At 47.7% G+C, this 19,838-nt stretch overlaps 1 protein-coding gene and 1 long non-coding RNA gene across 2 annotated transcripts in view; one reads left to right on the top strand and one right to left on the bottom strand.

Annotated features, from left to right (window-relative positions):
* Positions 1-10,901, bottom strand: part of LOC139750693 (uncharacterized) — an 80,554-nt gene extending 69,653 nt beyond the window's left edge. The window contains exon 1 of the mRNA XM_071665373.1: positions 9,951-10,901. Coding sequence (XP_071521474.1) covers positions 9,951-10,575 — 625 coding nt within the window. The 5' untranslated portion in view covers positions 10,576-10,901. The remainder of the gene's footprint in view (positions 1-9,950) is intronic.
* LOC139750694 (uncharacterized) overlaps positions 1-19,838 on the top strand; it is a 117,881-nt gene that overhangs the window by 41,266 nt on the left and 56,777 nt on the right. The window lies entirely within an intron of this gene.

The raw sequence follows: 19,838 nt of genomic DNA, 5'->3' as shown, positions 1-19,838 counted from the left end.
TTCTTTAAGCGATTCTGCTTCTTACGTGAATATTGGCCAGATGATATGCTCAACATGTTTCGATACCACAGAACATAATTCCAAAGATGGTTAACGATTATATTTTTTTTTTTTTTTTTTTTGTTTAACAGTTAAACCTATTATTACCCCATCGCGAAATCTTTCACGTAACGCTATCTGGACGGAACGCGTTGAATGAATGGACGCACGCGAATTGTAACGCCAGTTTGAGAATAAATGACACAGAAAACGGTACTTTACATTATCGACCTGTTAATCTTACTCAGGTTTACTGAAATTCATTAGAAACAATAATTACGCAAACTTGCTGTAAATTTCTCACAGGTCAGATACTGATAGCTAACATTAAAACTTAGGTTTTGCGACAAAGTTTGTCATGTTGAATGAATTTTGTAAATTTTTTTCGTCAGATATATGATAACTAGTGTTCAGAATATACTTTCAGCTGTAAGAGATCTTGATAAAGCATAGGGAAAAGTACAGCGTTGAGATATTTAGTAATATCACATTACGCGGCAGAGGAAGTAAGCTGTGTGACTGGGAAGCGTACGCGAGTAGATAGTGACTTTGGGAAGTTATGCGATCGGCTCAGCTTGACAAGTGGAATACTACAATGATCGGTTCTTGGTCCCATGCTCTTTTTAATTATTAATCTCAACGATCTAGAGACATTAATTACGATTAAACTCTCAAAATCTACGGACGATTTAGAAAAAAGGAAAGTTTAAATGTACTTTGGTAAACTGATGCAATGATAATAGACATAGCAAATTGGTTTCTTAGTGCAGGTTAACGCAGAGACTGGTGTATTATGGAATTGTATGAAACCGATATCCAGGGTTGGGGTATGCCAGATATTGGAAGAGGTTGATGAAGATACACTGATAGTTGGTAAAATCCCCAACACCACAAAGTATTGCTCACCTGCACACACTATAGCTGACAGAATTATATTTCTTAAAAGTATCACTCTGTATATGAAACACAGTACACAGTCCTCACTCTTTACTGCTCGCTTTTCTGATGTGTGAAGACAAGATGAGAAAATGGAGACGAAGGGAAACCTACAACGAGTAATAAAAGTGTAATTGAGTTTCTCATCAATAAATTTGATGAAGAGAGAACTAGAAGCTGACCCAAAAAGGAAAACGTCAAAGCCGAGGCGATCTAGTATATACTTTCAGAATGATAGATTCTCTCTAAGATATAACACGTTAGGAGATATACTGACAAGTGACGCACGCATGTAGACGGAGGTACCCTCAGCTGTAGAGTTATGGAACATGAGAATGAATGCACACCAGATGTAGATGGTGTAAAGACTATCAATATATTAAATGAAAATTGCCCGGTTGTGTTAATGATATTATTTATCAGTGGATGAGAAATCATTAGACCCTGGCACACACGGTTTGAAAAAGGACGAAACTGCTCCTATATCAATTTAATTTTGTCCTTTACTGAGTAGCGACTTGCGTGCCTCTTCTCCGCACTATGTGGTTGCTAGAATTAAATCATATTTTCCATTTTCTTTTGTAAGATAAATTCCCATACCAGTTTTCTGTTTCAACGCATCATGGTGTTCCTTCATAATTATAACCGTATTGGCTGTTGTGCCTGAGGGAGGGAGTGGTGGGTTGGGTGGAGAGAAGAGCTTTCTGCTTTGCTGTCCTTGTCTCCACACATGTTTACGTATACATCAGGGATGTACAATCCTGTTGCTGTCCTTCCGTAGATAATCTCTTCATAGACCATCAGCTCTTCTGTTCTATATCATTCCTTTGCTCCCCCGTGGTAGGTGTTGAATGCCAGACGCTACACCACGGCCACACAAGCCACAGAGCACCACTACCAGAACCCACAACGAACCCCCTCAGGTTATGAGGAACTGGAGTGTACTTCCTTTAGACGGGAGCGCCGTGCAGCATAGGTCCTGGAACGCCCACTCCACCAAAGGGGCATCGGAGGAGCCTGGCTGGACGGACCCACGGCGCCATTACTTCGGGTTAATTTCTCGCCTGATGTTGTAGATTAACCGGGTCACCGGCCGGGTAGTGGGGAAGCAGGCAGTCATGGGTTGGTAGGGAGGAGGATCATATGGGCGAGGGCAGCACGCACGGCCAAGTGTGGGTACAGATGTCGCTGCCAACACCGGTGTTAGGGAAGTCACTACTGTCGCTGGTGTCTCACTGAGGGGTAGTTGCAGGGTCCACTACAAGCTGGAAGGTGATTGCTCCTGTCGTGATCGCTGGTTCACTGGATTCTTCCGGTAACAAAGTGTTGTCCTGGTTGGAAATCGAACTCGCGAGCGAACCTCAGCGAGAGTGACTTCGAATGTTGCCCGTGTTACCACTTGACAGACGGAGTCCGGGAACATTTTTATATACATGATCTATGAATGATACAACCCCAGGATCTCGTTTGTAAGGATACTAAAACATTAAGGCTGTACTCCAATCAGAAGCAGGGAAATGTTGTACCCCATATTACCCAAATAGCCAATTCTGCCTGCGAGAAACTGGGGATCTTATTCCAATACCGAAGATTCTTCTATTCAAAACAATTACTTTCGTCTATTGTAGATATTACTTTGATTTTAGCTCCTGAGAACTGGCTACTTGTGTACCCCGACATTATCTCTACCCAAGTACTACTTGGCAAGCCAGTGCTTCATAAGATTATTGTGTGGCGGCTATAAAGTCTAGGATGAGCCGTTGTCATGTGTGTTTCTTTCCCTACACTACTCAGCTTTGGAAATGTTTACCTCCTCACATATCCCTTCACACCGGCTAGCTCTTAGGTGGCAGGTTTTCTCTCTGCTCAAAACTTTCTGAACTTTATAGATTATTTTTTCCCCTTTTTCCCTTTGTCATTATATCTTTATTGATTCTTCTATGTATTTAAGGCCACCGTGAAAAGGAAAGTCAGCTTTGGCAAGGCTGCATCACGTGAGACAGTGGGCCAAGAGGAGTACAGTCTCTCTATTGAGGATGGGAGGCCATCATCTCCCTGCCCCTGCGTGCAGTGAGTGCAAGCCACCCTCGAAGCTGCAGGAACTCTTGTCCTTCATCGCCGGAGCTTCGTCACCCATCCCTCAGGGTATGAGGAGGGCGATGGAGGGCCTGCCTGCGGGCGCAGAGGGCACGGCATGAGGAAGGGCCTGCCTGCAGGCTCAGGGGTGCGAACTCGTGTGTTTGTGAACAGCCGGTCAACTTGTCTGTCTCTTGAGCCACGGCTGGTCGTTAAACCTAACCCCCCCTTGCCCTCACACCCCTAATTACAGGGTAGTTCGCGCGCTCTCTCTCTCTCTCTCCCTCTCTCCCCCTCCCTCGTGGACAAGTAACGAGGCCGTGGGGTGTAATAGGTCATTTAGGTGGTATGTCGTTATCCACACCAGCTGGGTGGGTTAGTGCCGGCGTCCGCCGCCGGGAGGCGCCACGCGTCAAACACCAATTAAACCAAAAAATTATGATCCGGGTTTACTAGTCCGTCTTATAATTGTGACGGAGGCCCGGGACCCTTAATTATCATTATAGGCCTAGGCGAAACGATTGACTAATTACGAATTACATGGACGGCTCCGGTCGCCAGATGAGCCGTTAGGTGCACTCTCAGTGGTCAACACTGCTCGCCACCTCCCCGGTCAACGTGTGGTAGTAGAACTGTACTGACCCTTTTCCCTAAGGGGCGCCTATATGCAGATCCAGTACTGCGCTACACTCAGTGGCAGGGACAGGAGGAACTCCTTTAAAATGAGAGGTTCTTTGAGTAGACTGTTACTCTCTGTCAACTGGCAATGCTACAGCCTCACCAGGGGTTGACCACTAGCATGTGTAAACTCAAACAGGCGGAGTCCGGTAACACCTGTGTGTATATATATATATATATATATATATATATATATATGAAAATATATATATATATATATATATATATATATATATATATATATATATATATATATATATATATATTCATATATATATGATATATATATATATATATATATATATATATATATATATATATATATGTATATATATATTTTTTTTTTTTTTTTTTCTTTGTCGCTGTCTCCCGCGTTTGCGAGGTAGCGCAAGGAAACAGACGAAAGAAATGGCCCAACCCACCCCCATACACATGCCTTGATTCAATCCACTGACAGCACGTCAACCCCGGTATACCGCATCGCTCCAATTCACTCTATTCTTTGCCCTCCTTTCACCCTCCTGCATGTTCAGGCCCCGATCACACAAAATCTTTTTCACTCCATCTTTCCACCTCCAATTTGGTCTCCCTCTTCTCCTCGTTCCCTCCACCTCCGACACATATATCCTCTTGGTCAATCTTTCCTCACTCATTCTCTCCATGTGACCAAACCATTTCAAAACACCCCCTTCTGCTCTCTCAACCACGCTCTTTTTATTTCCACACATCTCTCTTACCCTTACGTTACTTACTCGATCAAACCACCTCACACCACACATTGTCCTCAAACATCTCATTTCCAGCACATCCATCCTCCTGCGCACAACTCTATCCATAGTCCACGCCTCGCAACCATACAACATTGTTGGAACCACTATTCCTTCAAACATACCCATTTTTGCTTTCCGAGATAATGTTCTCGACTTCCACACATTCTTCAAGGCTCCCAGAATTTTCGCCCCCTCCCCCACCCTATGATCCACTTCCGCTTCCATGGTTCCATCCGCTGCCAGATCCACTCCCAGATATCTAAAACACTTCACTTCCTCCAGTTTTTCTCCATTCAAACTCACCTCCCAATTGAATTGACCCTCAACCCTACTGTACCTAATAACCTTGCTCTTATTCACATTTACTCTTAACTTTCTTCTTTCACACACTTTACCAAACTCAGTCACCAGCTTCTGCAGTTTCTCACATGAATCAGCCACCAGCGCTGTATCATCAGCGAACAACAACTGACTCACTTCCCAAGCTCTCTCATCCCCAACAAACTTCATACTTGCCCCTCTTTCCAAAACTCTTGCATTCACCTCCCTAACAACTCCATCCATAAACAAATTAAACAACCATGGAGACATCACACACCCCTGCCGCAAACCCACATTCACTGAGAACCAATCACTTTCCTCTCTTCCTACACGTACACATGCCTTACATCATCGATAAAAACTTTTCACTGCTTCTAACAACTTGCCTCCCACACCATATATTCTTAATACCTTCCACAGAGCATCTCTATCAACTCTATCATATGCCTTCTCCAGATCCATAAATGCTACATACAAATCCATTTGCTTTTCTAAGTATTTCTCACATACATTCTTCAAAGCAAACACCTGATCCACACATCCTCTACCACTTCTGAAACCACACTGCTCTTCCCCAATCTGATGCTCTGTACATGCCTTCACCCTCTCAATCAATACCCTCCCATATAATTTGCCAGGAATACTCAACAAACTTATACCTCTGTAATTTGAGCACTCACTCTATCCCCTTTGCCTTTGTACAATGGCACTATGCACGCATTCCGCCAATCCTCAGGCACCTCACCATGAGTCATACACACATTAAATAACCTTACCAACCAGTCAACAATACAGTCACCCCCTTTTTTAATAAATTCCACTGCAATACCATCCAAACCTGCTGCCTTGCCGGCTTTCATCTTCCGCAAAGCTTTTACTACCTCTTCTCTGTTTACCAACTCATTTTCCCTAACCCTCGCACTTTGCACACCACCTCGACCAAAACACCCTATATCTGCCACTCTATCATCAAACACATTCAACAAACCTTCAAAATACTCACTCCATCTCCTTCTCACATCACCACTACTTGTTATCACCTCCCCATTTGCGCCCTTCACTGAAGTTCCCATTTGCTCCCTTGTCTTACGCACTTTATTTACCTCCTTCCAGAACATCTTTTTATTCTCCCTAAAATTTAATGATACTCTCTCACCCCAACTCTCATTTGCCCTTTTTTTCACCTCTTGCACCTTTCTCTTGACCTCCTGTCTCTTTCTTTTATACGTCTCCCACTCAATTTCATTTTTTCCCTGCAAAAATCGTCCAAATGCCTCTCTCTTCTCTTTCTCTAATACTCTTACTTCTTCATCCCACCACTCACTACCCTTTCTAATCAACCCACCTCCCACTCTTCTCATGCCACAAGCATCTTTTGCGCAATCCATCACTGATTCCCTAAATACATCCCATTCCTCCCCCACTCCCCTTACTTCCATTGTTCTCACCTTTTTCCATTCTGTACTCAGTCTCTCCTGGACCTTCCTCACACAAGTCTCCTTCCCAAGCTCACTTACTCTCACCACCCTCTTCACCCCAACATTCACTCTTCTTTTCTGAAAACCCATACAAATCTTCACCTTAGCCTCCACAAGATAATGATCAGACATCCCTCCAGTTGCACCTCTCAGCACATTAACATCCAAAAGTCTCTCTTTCGCGCGCCTGTCAATTAACACGTAATCCAGTAACGCTCTCTGGCCATCTCTCCTACTTACATAAGTATACTTATGTATATCACGCTTTTTAAACCAGGTATTCCCAATCATCAGTCCTTTTTCAGCACATAAATCTACAAGCTCTTCACCATTTCCATTTACAACACTGAACACCCCATGTATACCAATTATTCCCTCAACAGCCACATTACTCACCTTTGCATTCATATATATATATATATATATATATATATATATATATATATATATATATATATATATATATATATATATATATTATATATATATATATATATATATTTATATATATATATATATATATATATATATATATATATATATATATATATATATATATATATATATATATATATATATCATCCCTGGGGATAGGGGAGAAAGAATACTTCCCACGTATTCCCTACGTGTCGCAGAAGGCGACTAAAAGGGGAGAGAGCGGGTGGCTGGAAATCCTCCCCTCTCTTTTTTTTTTTTAATTTTCCAAAAGAAGGAGCGGTGAAGGGGGCCAGGTGAGGATATTCCCTCAAAGGCCCAGTCCTCTGTTCTTAACGCTACCTCGCTAACACGGGAAATGGCGAATATGTATAATGCATATTATATATATATATATATATATATATATATATATATATATATATATATATATATATATACATCGGTATATGATGAAAAGTATATTTTTATGTTTACTGCGGTAGTGTCCCTGTACAGCTAGCGTCACAACACGTGTCCAGCGTCACAACACGTGCTTAGCGTCAGAACACGTGCCTAGCGTCACTCTACGTGGTCACCGTCACAACACGTGCCCAGCGTCACAACACATGCCTAGCGTCACTCTACGTGGTCACCGTCACTATTCATGGTTAGCTCCACCATACGTGCTTAGCGTCAGTGTATGTGTGTCGGTGGATAGCGTCACCACACGTGCTTTGCGTCAGTACATGTAGGTGGGTAGCGTCACCACACGTGCTTTGCGTCAGTACATGTAGGTGGGTAGCGTCGCCACACGTGCTTTGCGTCAGTACATGTAGGTGGATAGCGTCACCACACGTGCTTTGCGTCAGTACATGTAGGTGGGTAGCGTCACCACACGTGCTTTGCGTCAGTACATGTAGGTGGGTAGCGTCGCCACACGTGCTTTGCGTCAGTACATGTAGGTGGATAGCGTCACCACACGTGCTTTGCGTCAGTATATGTAGGTGGGTAGCGTCACTACACGTGCTTTGCGTCAGTACATGTAGGTGGGTAGCGTCACCACACAGACAACTGTAGACAACAGTAGACAGCCATACTTAACCGCAGACAGCCTTCTTGGGCCTGTAGACAACCGTACGTGACCGTAGACAACCTTACTTAACCGCAGACAGCCTTCCCCCTGCCTGTAGACAACCGTACGTGGCCGTAGACAACCGTACGTGACCGTAGACAACCGTACTTAACCGCAGACAGCCTTCCCGAGCCTGTAAACAACCGTACGCGACCGTAGACAACCGTACTTAACCACAGACAGCCTTCCCGAGCCTGTAGACAGCCGTACTTAACCGCAGACAGCCTTCCCGAGCCTGTAGACAACCGTACTTAACCGCAGACATTCTTCCTGAGCCTGTAGACAACCGTACGTGACCGTAGACAACCGCACGTGCGACCCTGGCCCTCCGCGCCTCAGTACGGACCACGAAATCTACCTGCATCATGACCTTCTGGTCTCTCTTACGTAGCCAGGCGGTGTGGGACGGGGGTGGGTGGCTGGCAACACGCTGCCGCGGGGTTGGCCGCCATACTTGACCCTCCTACTGACGGGTAAGACAGCGGAGGAGGTACGGCAGGTCCCCACGACGTGTGTGTGGCGACATATATATATATATATATATATATATATATATATATATATATATATATATATATATATATATATATATATATATATATTTTCCCTGGGGATAGGGGAGAAAGAATACTTCCCACGTATTCCCTGCGTGTCGTAGAAGGCGACTAAAAGGGGAGGGAGCGGGGGGCTGGAAATCCTCCCCTCTCGTTTTTTTTTTTAATTTTCCAAAAGAAGGAACAGAGAATTGGGCCAGGTGAGGGTATTCCCTCAAAGGCCCAGTCCTCTGTTCTTAACGCTACCTCGCTAATACGGGAAATGGCGAATAGTTTGAAAGAAAGAAATATATATATATATATATATATATATATATATATATATATATATATATATATATATATATATATATATATATATTGGAAAGGATCACAATTTTGCACGTGATCTAGATATTCCTGTGAGTCCACGGGGGGGAAAATGAAACGCGATAAGTTCCCAAGTGCCCTTTCGTGTAATAATCACATCATCAGGGGAGACACAAGGGAGGTATATAACAGTCAGTTGATATACATCGAAGAAATGGGAGGCGGGTTGTAAAGGCTTGGGGTGTTAGGGGGAGGAAACGGATCGTTTCCAACTGGACTCAGGTAGATGAAAAGGAGAACAACACTTGCGGGGAGGGAAGGTCAGGTTAACAGACGTATATGTCGACGTGGCGGAACATTGTGTGTGTGTGTGTGTGTGTGTGTGTGTGTGTGTGTGTCTGCTACGGGGGGGGGGGGGGGGGGGGGGAAACAGACCGAACAGAATTCGACCCTTCGACGTGTGGGGGAAAGTGGTCATTTCAGCTGGGCGAAGGATCGACCACAAGGAAGAAGCTATCTAGGATAACAAGGGTGTCGGTGCAGCAGATATCAGAGATAACACGAGTGCCGAAAAGTGTTATCAAAGAGGACAAAATTGTCGGCAAGACTGTTGAGAGATAACAAGGATGTGGGCCAAATAGATGAGGATAGCATGGGTGTCGGCAACATAAATGAGGATAGCATGGGTGTCGGCTAAATAGATGAGGATAGCGTGGGTGTCGGCAGCATAGATGAGGATAGCATGGGTGTCGGCTAAATAGATGAGGATAGCATGGGTGTCGGCAGCATAGATAAGGATAGCATGGGTGTCTGCAACATAGATGAGGATAGCGTGGGTGTCGGCAACATAGATGAGGATAGCATGGGTGTCGGCAACATAGATGAGGATAGCGTGGGTGTCGGCAACATAGATGAGGATAGCATGGGTGTCGGCAAAATAGGTAAATATAACAAAGGGTGTCGACACTACAGATATCAAAGATAACACGGGAGTCGACAAAGGAATGTGTGTTCTGTAGAACACTACTCCACAGTCAAAGGGAGTAGGTGTTCAAGTGTTCAAGAGAACATGAGATTAGAACAGACAGACGTTCTACGGAGGAGGAAGGAGGAAATGACGTGAACCCGTTCAATAGATCGGGAGTCAACCGTTGTAAAGGGTTTTAAACAGTAGACGCGACGGCCAACGGAAGGGCAAAACAGACATCAACAGGACAACGGTTATGGTAACAGTACTCACGGAAGGCAGGCAGGCCGGGGAAGGGGAGCGGCAGGTCGGGCAGGCCGCGGAAGATGTCTCCTCCGATCAGTCCAGGGTACCACCAGGACTCCACGCCCACGCCCTCGCTCTCCTGAGGGCGGTCGTGGGCGTGCTGGTGGCCCGGTGGGGAGGCGTCGGGCCCAGTGCCAGTGGGAGGCTTGCGACACTGGGCGGCGCCAGCTGCCGCCGGTGTGGCCGCCGCCACCGCCGCCGCCCGCCCGAAGTGGAACCTTGGGAAGGAGTTGCCCGGGGGCGAGGGTGTTGGGGAGGGCGTCAAGGGGGCGTCCTCCCCCTTCTGTTGGTCGTCGTCCTGGGGATCGTCACCCCGGCCCGGGGTGATGGTCAGGCCAGGGAAGAGCGTGACGCCAGAGACTTTATTAGGCCGCTTGGGGGCGCCCCTGTCGGAGGCGTCGCGATGGCTCAGGTCCAGCGGGGTGGGCGTCGGGGCCTGGCGGGCGGGCGGCGTGGGCGTGTGTAGCTGCGTCGGCCGCAGTTTGCGCTCCTCCTCGACCGTTGTCTTGAGGTCGAGCTCGGGGCTGGAGGGAGCCGAGTGGGGCTCGATCTTGGGTTTGGGCGAGGAGGGTGGTCGCAATTGGTCGCCCATCCTTGGCTGGCTCTCAGTGTAGGGGCAAGGGACGAGACGTACCTCCTTCGTCAGCCAGTCTTCGTCAGGTACTGACCGAGTTAACGAGAACTGATAACAAAATGGTTTTCCTCCTCACTGTAAATCATCAAAGGCTCATTTTCCTATGATTAATGTCTTGAATTTTTTAATCCCTACGTTCGTATCACTCAGATTAAAGACATTTTTTTTTTTTTTTCAATTTCCAAGTGAGGGAAGGGATTCTGGAACACCTCTGGCGCTGTGTGGTAGCGGTGTGGTGTGGGCGCTGGCGGTGGGCGTGGTGACAGCTCGAGGCAAGGTGTGGTGCTGACCAGGTAAAGGGACAAAATGTTCTTCACGTGTTCCCCCGCCAGCACGTGCTCAGGTGAAACCCCGACGGGGGGGCGGTGCCTCTTGCCTGGGGGATCGTTGCCAGGTACTCCCAGGTACTCCAGTTTTTCTCTACTTTTCTCCTTTGTGTCTCGTAATGTTTGCTTCCACCAAGGAAGTCTGTTGGTAAACACCAGATTGTATCAGCGCTGGGGGGGAAGTAATGGCATTTGACCCACACAGAGAGAGTAATCATTTCATGTCTTGTGACAGAACGACACTTGGAGTGTCTGCCGAAGGAGGAGGAGCCAGAGGGTGACGTCAGGAGGCCGGGTTGCACCATTGGTTCCCTGGGAAACTGGAGCAGCCTTGTGTCTTGCAGAGGCGGGGGGCGGGCGAGCGGACGGGCGGTGGGTTAAAAAGCCTGCCGTAAATTGTTCACGTTAAGATAACGTATGAACAATCCATGCTCAAGTGTAACAAAGATTGCGATGGCTTTATAGGTTTACAGTCGAACCAGAAGAGATGACAGAGCGATAAAGGGCGCCTGGGAGATGATAACACGGCATTATGGAAGAAATCGAAACATTCTCTCTAAAAAAATACATTAATTTTCCCGTTTTTTTTTTTTTCGGTGTGTGTGTGTGTGTGTGTGTGTGTTCTGCCAGTTCTTGGTTTGGCGTCTTTTCAAGTCATCTGCGTCTTGCTTATTGGCCAACAACTGGACAACAGGATGAGGGAAATTATATAGCCCAGGTTATCATTTATGTCAGCTGCTTCCCACTGTGTAAACAATATTGCTTCCCCTCTGACCAATCATGGCCGCCCGGGCCTCCAACCCCCGCCCACTTCCCGTGCAGCAGCTCCGCCCACCGGCCGTAGGTTATGCCGCCCAGATGGTTTATCTCAATTCCCATTTAGTTATAATACTACCCAGTCAAATGAGGGTGTAGGACTACTTTCATACGAACAGATAAACAGTTATAGGAAGAGTAACAAACTGTTCCTCTCTCTTTCTCTTTCTCTCCTTTTCTCTCTCTCCTAAAAGAAAATGGGCAAGTTATCTACAAAACATGGGGGCTGGGCGCCAGTGGTCCCCCCCTTAACGGGCTCCATCCATCATGGTTACAAATTCTGGTGTAGGGCTCGGCCCATTACGGCCTCCTAACTGCCGCTAAGTGGTTAATGAATTGATGCTGTAATTGTCTCCAGCTCATCGCTCGATAGGAGGATGCGCGCCCCACCATCCCCTTCTCATCTGCTCGGCTGTCACACCCCGCACGTGTTCATGTGCTGGTGGGGGAGCTGTTGGCGGGGGTGGGGCGGGGCTGGTGGGGAGGGAAGTGCGGGGTGGCTTAGCCAGGGGTGGCTGGCTTGAGGGAGGCGCTGGGGAGGAATTGTTATTTAGCTCGACGTGTGGATAGGAGTCTTGGCTTAGGACAGTGGCGCAGGAGGGAGGGGAAAGTTGGGTTAGTGGAGTACTGGGGAGCCAGGGAACACAAGGGCCCGGCTGCAGGCACCGGAATTTTAAGGGGATTTGGAATGGTGGGGTGGCTGGGCTTGGGGGAGGAAGCGGGAGAACCCTGGGGTGAAGGGAGGAGTGGAAGGGGTTAGTGGGGAGAGAACGTGGAGGGGAAGTTGCATGTGGGGCGTCCGTAGTGGCCTGCGGGAGCGGACGAGGGAAAGATTGACATGAAACTCCCCCTGGGGAGATGGGGCGGGAGAGAGCCCAGTGGCCAGTGGGGAGACGGTGTGGAGACTAGTGAGGGTGAGACAGTTGAACTACGAGTGGGAGGGAGGGAAGCAAGGTGTCTTCAGAGAGAAAGAGACAAGGAGTCTACGGAGAGAAAGAGACAAGGTGTCTACGGAGAGAAAGAGACAAGGTGTCTACGGAGAGAGAGAGAGAGATAAGGTGTCTACAGAAAGAGGCAAGGTGTCTACGGAGAGAAAGAGACAAGGTGTCTACGGAGAGAGAGAGAGAGAGAGAGAGAGAGAGAGAGAGAGAGAGAGAGAGAGAGAGAGATAAGGTGTCTACAGAAAGAGGCAAGGTGTCTACGGAGAGAGAGAGAGACAAGATGTCTACAGAGAGAAAGAGACGAGGTGTCTACAGAGAGAGAGACAAGGTGTCTACGGAGAGAGAGAGAGACTAGATGTCTACAGAGAGAGAAAGAGACAAGGTGTTTACAGAGAGAGAGAGAGAGAGAGAGAGAGAGAGAGAGAGAGAGAGAGAGAGAATGTGTCTACGGAGAGAGAGAGAGACAAGATGTCTACAGAGAGAAAGAGGCAAGGTGTCTACAGAGAGAGAGAGAGAGAGAGAGAGACAAGGTGCCTACGGAGAGAGAGAGAGAGAGAGAGAGAGAGAGAGAGAGAGAGAGAGAGAGAGAGAGAGAGAGAGAGAGAGAGAGAGAGAGAGAGAGACAAGATGTCTTCAGAGAGAAGAGACAAGGTGTCTATGGAGAGAAAGAGACAAGGTGTCCAGAGTTACATACACAGATACAGAGACCACACAGACCCAACGTCCAAGCGAGATGGTCTCTCCTTAACACTGCTTAGAAATAGTGTGCAGACCTCTTGAAAGCAGTAGAAGGAAAGGGGATAGCAAAGCAAAGACTCGCTCCCCATCCTCCACTCCCTCCGGCACACGCCGGCAGGTTAACATGGAGGAAAAAAATACCTTGCAGGAATAATATGCCTGGAGGAAATTTGTATAGGAAAGTCATAAGGTAGAATGAACTTGAATATGTCCTTGCCTTCCATCACCAGCGACATGAACATGTCATGCATCCCATCACCAACGACATGAACATGTCATGCCTTCCATCACCAACGACATGAACATGTCATGCCTTCCATCACCAGCGACATGAACATGTGTTATGCATCCCATTACCAACGACATGCATCCCTTCCCTTTTTGTTATAAAGGTGATAGTAGAGAAAAATTTGAGGTCCAGCCTCTCGACTGACCATGCCTATAATATTCCTGATGTTGAAGAAGGATACAATGATTCTGATCTACCTTTTCAAAGCAGGTGACATGGGCTCAACACTGTTGGTATGTTACCGCAGCCTAGCTAGGAAGAGGAGATCAGTGGTTGAGAAGGTAACATGCTATATACCACGACGTTATGATAAATGATTCGTTGAATCATTCAGTATCGGAGAGTGACAAGTGATGATCAGGCTGAATTTTTGAAGATATTAAGGGGTGTTGCTCTAAACGACATTTTCTGGGAATATATTCCACGCCTCAGTATGTCATTGGTCGAAGAAATATTTTATACAGGTCAGATTAACTCGTTGACCTCTTTTAAGTTTTAGTCCAATGCCTCTCGTTGGTAGTGTTGGTGCTACTGTAAAGTGATTGTCAATATCGATGTTTGAAGCATTTTAATGATTTGCCCCAGAGTCGACTCTTGCTTAAGAAGGACAAGTTTGATTCTCACAGTCTCTCTCCTCATATGGTTTGTTACGGAAGGAAGGAATCAATTTAGTTTCTCCGCTGCACTGCTTCCCATTTAAGAATAGCCTTCGCTTAAGTGGGAGGGCCCAAAACTGCACTGCATATTCGAGGTGGGGGTCTGACTAGGCTTAGGTATAGTGGCAATATTACATCATTGTATACATAAAGCTTCAGTTAATAACTCTAACATACAATTTGTTTTCTCAGCAACTCCATTACAATGGTGGGAGAGTTTGAACTTATGGGAGACAATGATACTTAAATCCCTCACTGTAGGAGTGTCCTTTATCTTGCAGCTTATCAGTTCATAATCAACATTTGTGTTGTGGTTTCCTGCTTGTAACACCTGATATTCATTGACGTTAAATGGCATTTGACATTTACTAGACCATTAAGGGACTATATCTATAGCCTCATTTGTCCTTAGCCTATCTTTTCCAGTTGATGTGGCGCTGCCGATCATTGTGTCATCTGTAGATTTGGACACTTTAACGTTATTTAGCTGTAACGTCAGGGCGTATACAGAGAGAAAGGGACGATGTGTCTAGAGAGAGAGAGAGAGAGAGAGAGAGAGAGAGAGAGAGAGAGAGAGAGAGAGAGAGAGAGAGAGAGAGATGTCTACAGACAGAAAGAGACAATGTGTCTACAGAGAGAGAGAGAGAGAGAGAGAGAGAGAGAGAGAGAGAGAGAGAGAGAGAGATGATGTCTACAGACGGAAAGAGACAAGTTGTCTACAGACAGAGAGAGAGAGAGACATGGTATCCTACAGACAGAAAGAGACAAGGTGTCTACAAAGATGGAGACAAGGTGTCTACAGCCAGACAGTCAAGATGTCTAGAGACAGAGGGTCAGGAACCCATCCTCTATGACCGCACCAGGTAACACAGTGCTGGCTGGTGTGTGGTGCTCCCTCCGTCAAGATCCTTAAGACGCTATAGGTTGATGGGGCGCTATAGGTTGATGGGGCGCTATAGGTTGATGGGGGCGCTATAGGTTGATGGGGGCGATAAGTCGATGGGGCGCTATAGGTTCATGGGGCGCTATAGGTTGATGGGGGCGCTATAGGTTGATGGGGGCGCTATAGGTTGATGGGGTGCTGTAGGTTGATGGGGTGCTGTAGGTTGATTGGGGCGCTATAGGTTGATTGGGGCGCTATAGGTTGATGGGAGGCTATAGGTTGATTGGAGGCTATAGGTTGATGGGAGCGCTATAGGTTGATGGGGCGCTATAGGTTGATGGGGGCGCTATAGGTTGATGGGAGGCTATAGGTTAATGGGGCGCTATAGGTTGATGGGGCGCTATAGGTTGATGGGGGCGCTATAGGTTGATGGGAGGCTATAGGTTGATGGGGCGCTATAGGTTGATGGGGGCGCTATAGGTTGATGAGGCGCTATAGGTTGATGGGGGCGCTATACGTTGATGGGGGGCGCTATACGTTGATGGGGGCGCTATACGTTGATGGGGCGCTGTAGGTTGATGGGGTGCTATAATTTGATGGGGCGCTATAGGTTGATGGGGCGCTATAGGTTGATGGGAGGCTATAGGTTGATGGGAGCGCTATAGGTTGATGGGGTGCTGTAGGTTGATTGGGGCGCTATAGGTTGATGGGGCGCTATAGGTTGATGGGGCGCTATAGGTTGATGGGAGGCTATAGGTTGATGGGAGCGCTATAGGTTGATGGGGGCGCTATAGGTTGATGGGGCGCTATAGGTTAATGGGAGGCTATAGGTTAATGGGGCGCTATAGGTTGATGGGGCGCTATAGGTTGATGGGAGCGCTATAGGTTGATGGGGCGCTATAGGTTGATGGGGCGCAATAGGTTGATGGGGCGCTATAGGTTGATGGGGGCGCTATAGGTTGATGGGAGGCTATAGGTTGATGGGAGGCTATAGGTTGATGGGGCGCTATAGGTTGATGGGGACGCTATAGGTTGATGGGGTGCTGTAGGTTGATTGGGGCGCCATAGGTTGATGGGGCGCTATCGGTTGATGGGAGGCTATAGGTTGATGGGGCGCTATAGGTCGATGGGGCGCTATCGGTTGATGGGGCGGCGCTATAGGTTGATGGGGCGCTATACCATAGAAGTAGTTGAGGAATCTTTTCGAAGCATGGGGGGGCTCGCTCCGGGCGGCGGGAGGTGCATGGTGGCCGGAGGTCAGGTCAGGTCAGGCATGATGGCAGAACATGACCCATGGAGGATGGAGGAGGAGGAGGAGGACATGGCTTAAAGAAGACGATGTGGAGGGCTGGCCAGGTAGCGGGCGGGGTGGGTGAGGTGTGTGGCGGAGGAGGAGGAGGAGGAGGTGTGTGTGTGTCGGGCGGTGGCCCAGACCAGAGGGTGGGGCGTGGGGCTGATGTATTAAGATGTAATAATAAGGTGTAATAAAGTGATAATGGCGCCCCCTGGTGGGTGGGAGAGGATCATAACTCGGGCACGTCACCTCACGTGGAGCCAATATGGCGGCCAGCACATTGAGGTGGGAGGGGGAGGTTGAGGTGGGGGGGGGGGGTCGGTCTTCTCCCTCCCTCCCTCAACCCGCCGCCGCCTGCGCGCGCACACCGGCCACCCCATTTCTGCCAGAGACTTTCACTCCGTTTTCTATCGCCTTCGTTTAGAACCGGTGAAAAACCCAGCCATAAAAATAAAGACTCAAGGGATAGATATCACCGCTCTTCTTCTTCTGTATAGCTTCGTTATGGACTTAATGATATACAATGTTTCTCTCTATTGCCAATAGATTACGACAGGTGGCTCTAACCAGCCATTGAACTACAGGGATGGTAGTTATGGTGTTCGTACGTACTGTAGAGGGTTCGTAGCGCTGGCATCGCATACCAATTACTTGTTCATTAAGACACTAGTCCTCAGTGAGACCAGTTTAATTATTAGGCGAGCTGAACGAACCACGTCACTTGAAAGATTATGAAAATGTTGATTAAATACACGCGCTGTGAACAGCTGACGCGCAGGCGGTGCTGCGCATGTGTTCTCTGACTGTCATAGTTTTGTGTGATGATTCTCTACAGGAAAATCAATTTTCCTTTTGTTATAGTTCTTACTAAAGATCTAATGGCGACATTTTGAATAGTTGGTTCTCGTTGAAGCTGAAGTGAATGACACACAACGAAGTTTGGGCAACTTGTCGCTGGGTTAGGAATTATGTTTCATTCCCGAGTTTTTACGAAATCTCGTGAGAGACCAGCGTTATGTTGGGACAGAGGAATGGTGCTGAACGGTGAGCCAGCGGAAAGGATCGTTGGGTGTTGAACGGTGAGCCAGCGGGAAGGATCGTTGGGTGTTGAACGGTGAGCCAGCGGGAAGGATCGTTGGGGGTTGAACGGTGAGCCAGCGGGAAGGATCGTTGGGTGTTGAACGGTGAGCCAGCGGGAAGGATCGTTGGGTGTTGAACGGTGAGCCAGCGGGAAGGATCGTTGGGTGTTGAACGGTGAGCCAGCGGGAAGGATCGTTGGATGTTGAACGGTGAGCCAGCGGAAAGGATCGTTGGGTGTTGAACGGTGAGCCAGCGGGAAGGATCGTTGGGTGTTGAACGGTGAGCCAGCGGGAAGGATCGTTGGGTGTTGAACGGTGAGCCAGCGGAAAGGATCGTTGGGTGTTGAACGGTGAGCCAGCGGGAAGGATCGTTGGGTGTTGAACGGTGAGCCAGCGGAAAGGATCGTTGGGTGTTGAACCAGCGGGAAGGACCGGATCAAATCGAGAAAGAAAAAGATGGAAAATAGATTACAGAGAGAGAGAGAGAGAGAGAGAGAGAGAGAGAGAGAGAGAGAGAGAGAGAGAGAGAGATGAGGGACGAACAACGGGAAACCTCACGTTTGTGGCTCGGTTTCATACAGTTCTGTGTTGTATACTTCTCTCCTGGATCACACACACACACACACACACACACACACACACACACACACACACATATATATATATATATATATATATATATATATATATATATATATATATATATATACTCACGTACTATACAGCGGATACATCTTTTGCTGTGGTTGCCATCCGGAAGAGATCTTAACATCGGGTTATTAAATTTGAACGGTGATATTTTATTTTTCTTCTGGAAATGTATATTCTTGTATTTCATGCCTCCCTCCCTCCCTCCCATCCTGACTCCCTCCCTCCCTCCCATCCTGACTCCCTCCCTCCCTCCCATCCTGACTCCCTCCCTCCCATCCTGACTCCCTCCCTCCCATCCTGACTCCCTCCCTCCCTTCCTGACTCCCTCCCTCCCTCCCATCCTGACTCCCTCCCTCCCATCCTGACTCCCTCCCTCCCATCCTGACTCCCTCCCTCCCTCCCATCCTGACTCCCTCCCTCCCTCCCTCCCATCCTGACTCCCTCCCTCCCATCCTGACTCCCTCCCTCCCTCCCTCCCATCCTGACTCCCTCCCTCCCATCCTGACTCCCTCCCTCACATGCTTCCGTCCGTCATGAACCTACGCCATGACACCAAAATGTGAGGCATGTTCTACATTTCCCTCCTGCCAGTGGTGTTCACACGTGCCTGTTCTCCAGTTAGTGGTGTTCACACGTGCCTGTTCTCCAGTTAGTGGTGTTCACACTTGCCTGTTCTCCAGTTAGTGGTGTTCACACTTGCCTGTTCTCCAGTTAGTGGTGTTCACACTTGCCTGTTCTCCAGTTAGTGGTGTTCACACTTGCCTGTTCTCCAGTTAGTGGTGTTCACACTTACCTGTTCTCCAGTTAGTGGTGTTCACACTTGCCTGTTCTCCAGTTAGTGGTGTTCACACTTGCCTGTTCTCCAGTTAGTGGTGTTCACACTTGCCTGTTCTCCAGTTAGTGGTGTTCACACTTGCCTGTTCTCCAGTTAGTGGTGTTCACACTTGTCTGTTCTCCAGTTAGTGGTGTTCACACTTGCCTGTTCTCCAGTTAGTGGTGTTCACACTTGCCTGTTCTCCAGTTAGTGGTGTTCACACTTGTCTGTTCTCCAGTTAGTGGTGTTCACACTTGCCTGTTCTTCAGTTAGTGGTGTTCACACTTGCCTGTTCTCCAGTTAGTGGTGTTCACACTTGCCTGTTCTCCAGTTAGTGGTGTTCACACTTGCCTGTTCTCCAGTTAGTGGTGTTCACACTTGCCTGTTCTCCAGTTAGTGGTGTTAACACTTGCCTGTTCTCTAGTTAGTGGTATTAGCGCTCTTGTTCTCCAATAAATGTTAATACTTGCCTGTTCTCCATTTAGTGGTGTTAACACTTGCCTGTTCTCCAGTTAGTGGTGTTCACACTTGCCTGTTCTCCTTTTAGTGGTGTTAACACTTGCCTGTTCTCCATTTAGTGGTGTTAGCACTGTTGTTCTCCAGTAAATGTTAACACTTGCCTGTTCTCCAGTAAGTGGTGTTCACACTCGCCTGTTCTCCAGTAAGTGGGGCTGCCACTGGCAGTGGATGAAGTGGTACCCCTTTCTACCCTCACCAGTGGGAGGATGGGGGTG

The sequence above is a fragment of the Panulirus ornatus genome, chromosome 10 (genome assembly GCF_036320965.1).
Source record: "Panulirus ornatus isolate Po-2019 chromosome 10, ASM3632096v1, whole genome shotgun sequence".
In the NCBI taxonomy this organism is placed as follows: domain Eukaryota; kingdom Metazoa; phylum Arthropoda; class Malacostraca; order Decapoda; family Palinuridae; genus Panulirus; species Panulirus ornatus.
The sequence above is the reverse complement of the archived record's forward strand: the minus strand, read 5'-3'. Positions and strand labels throughout refer to the sequence as shown.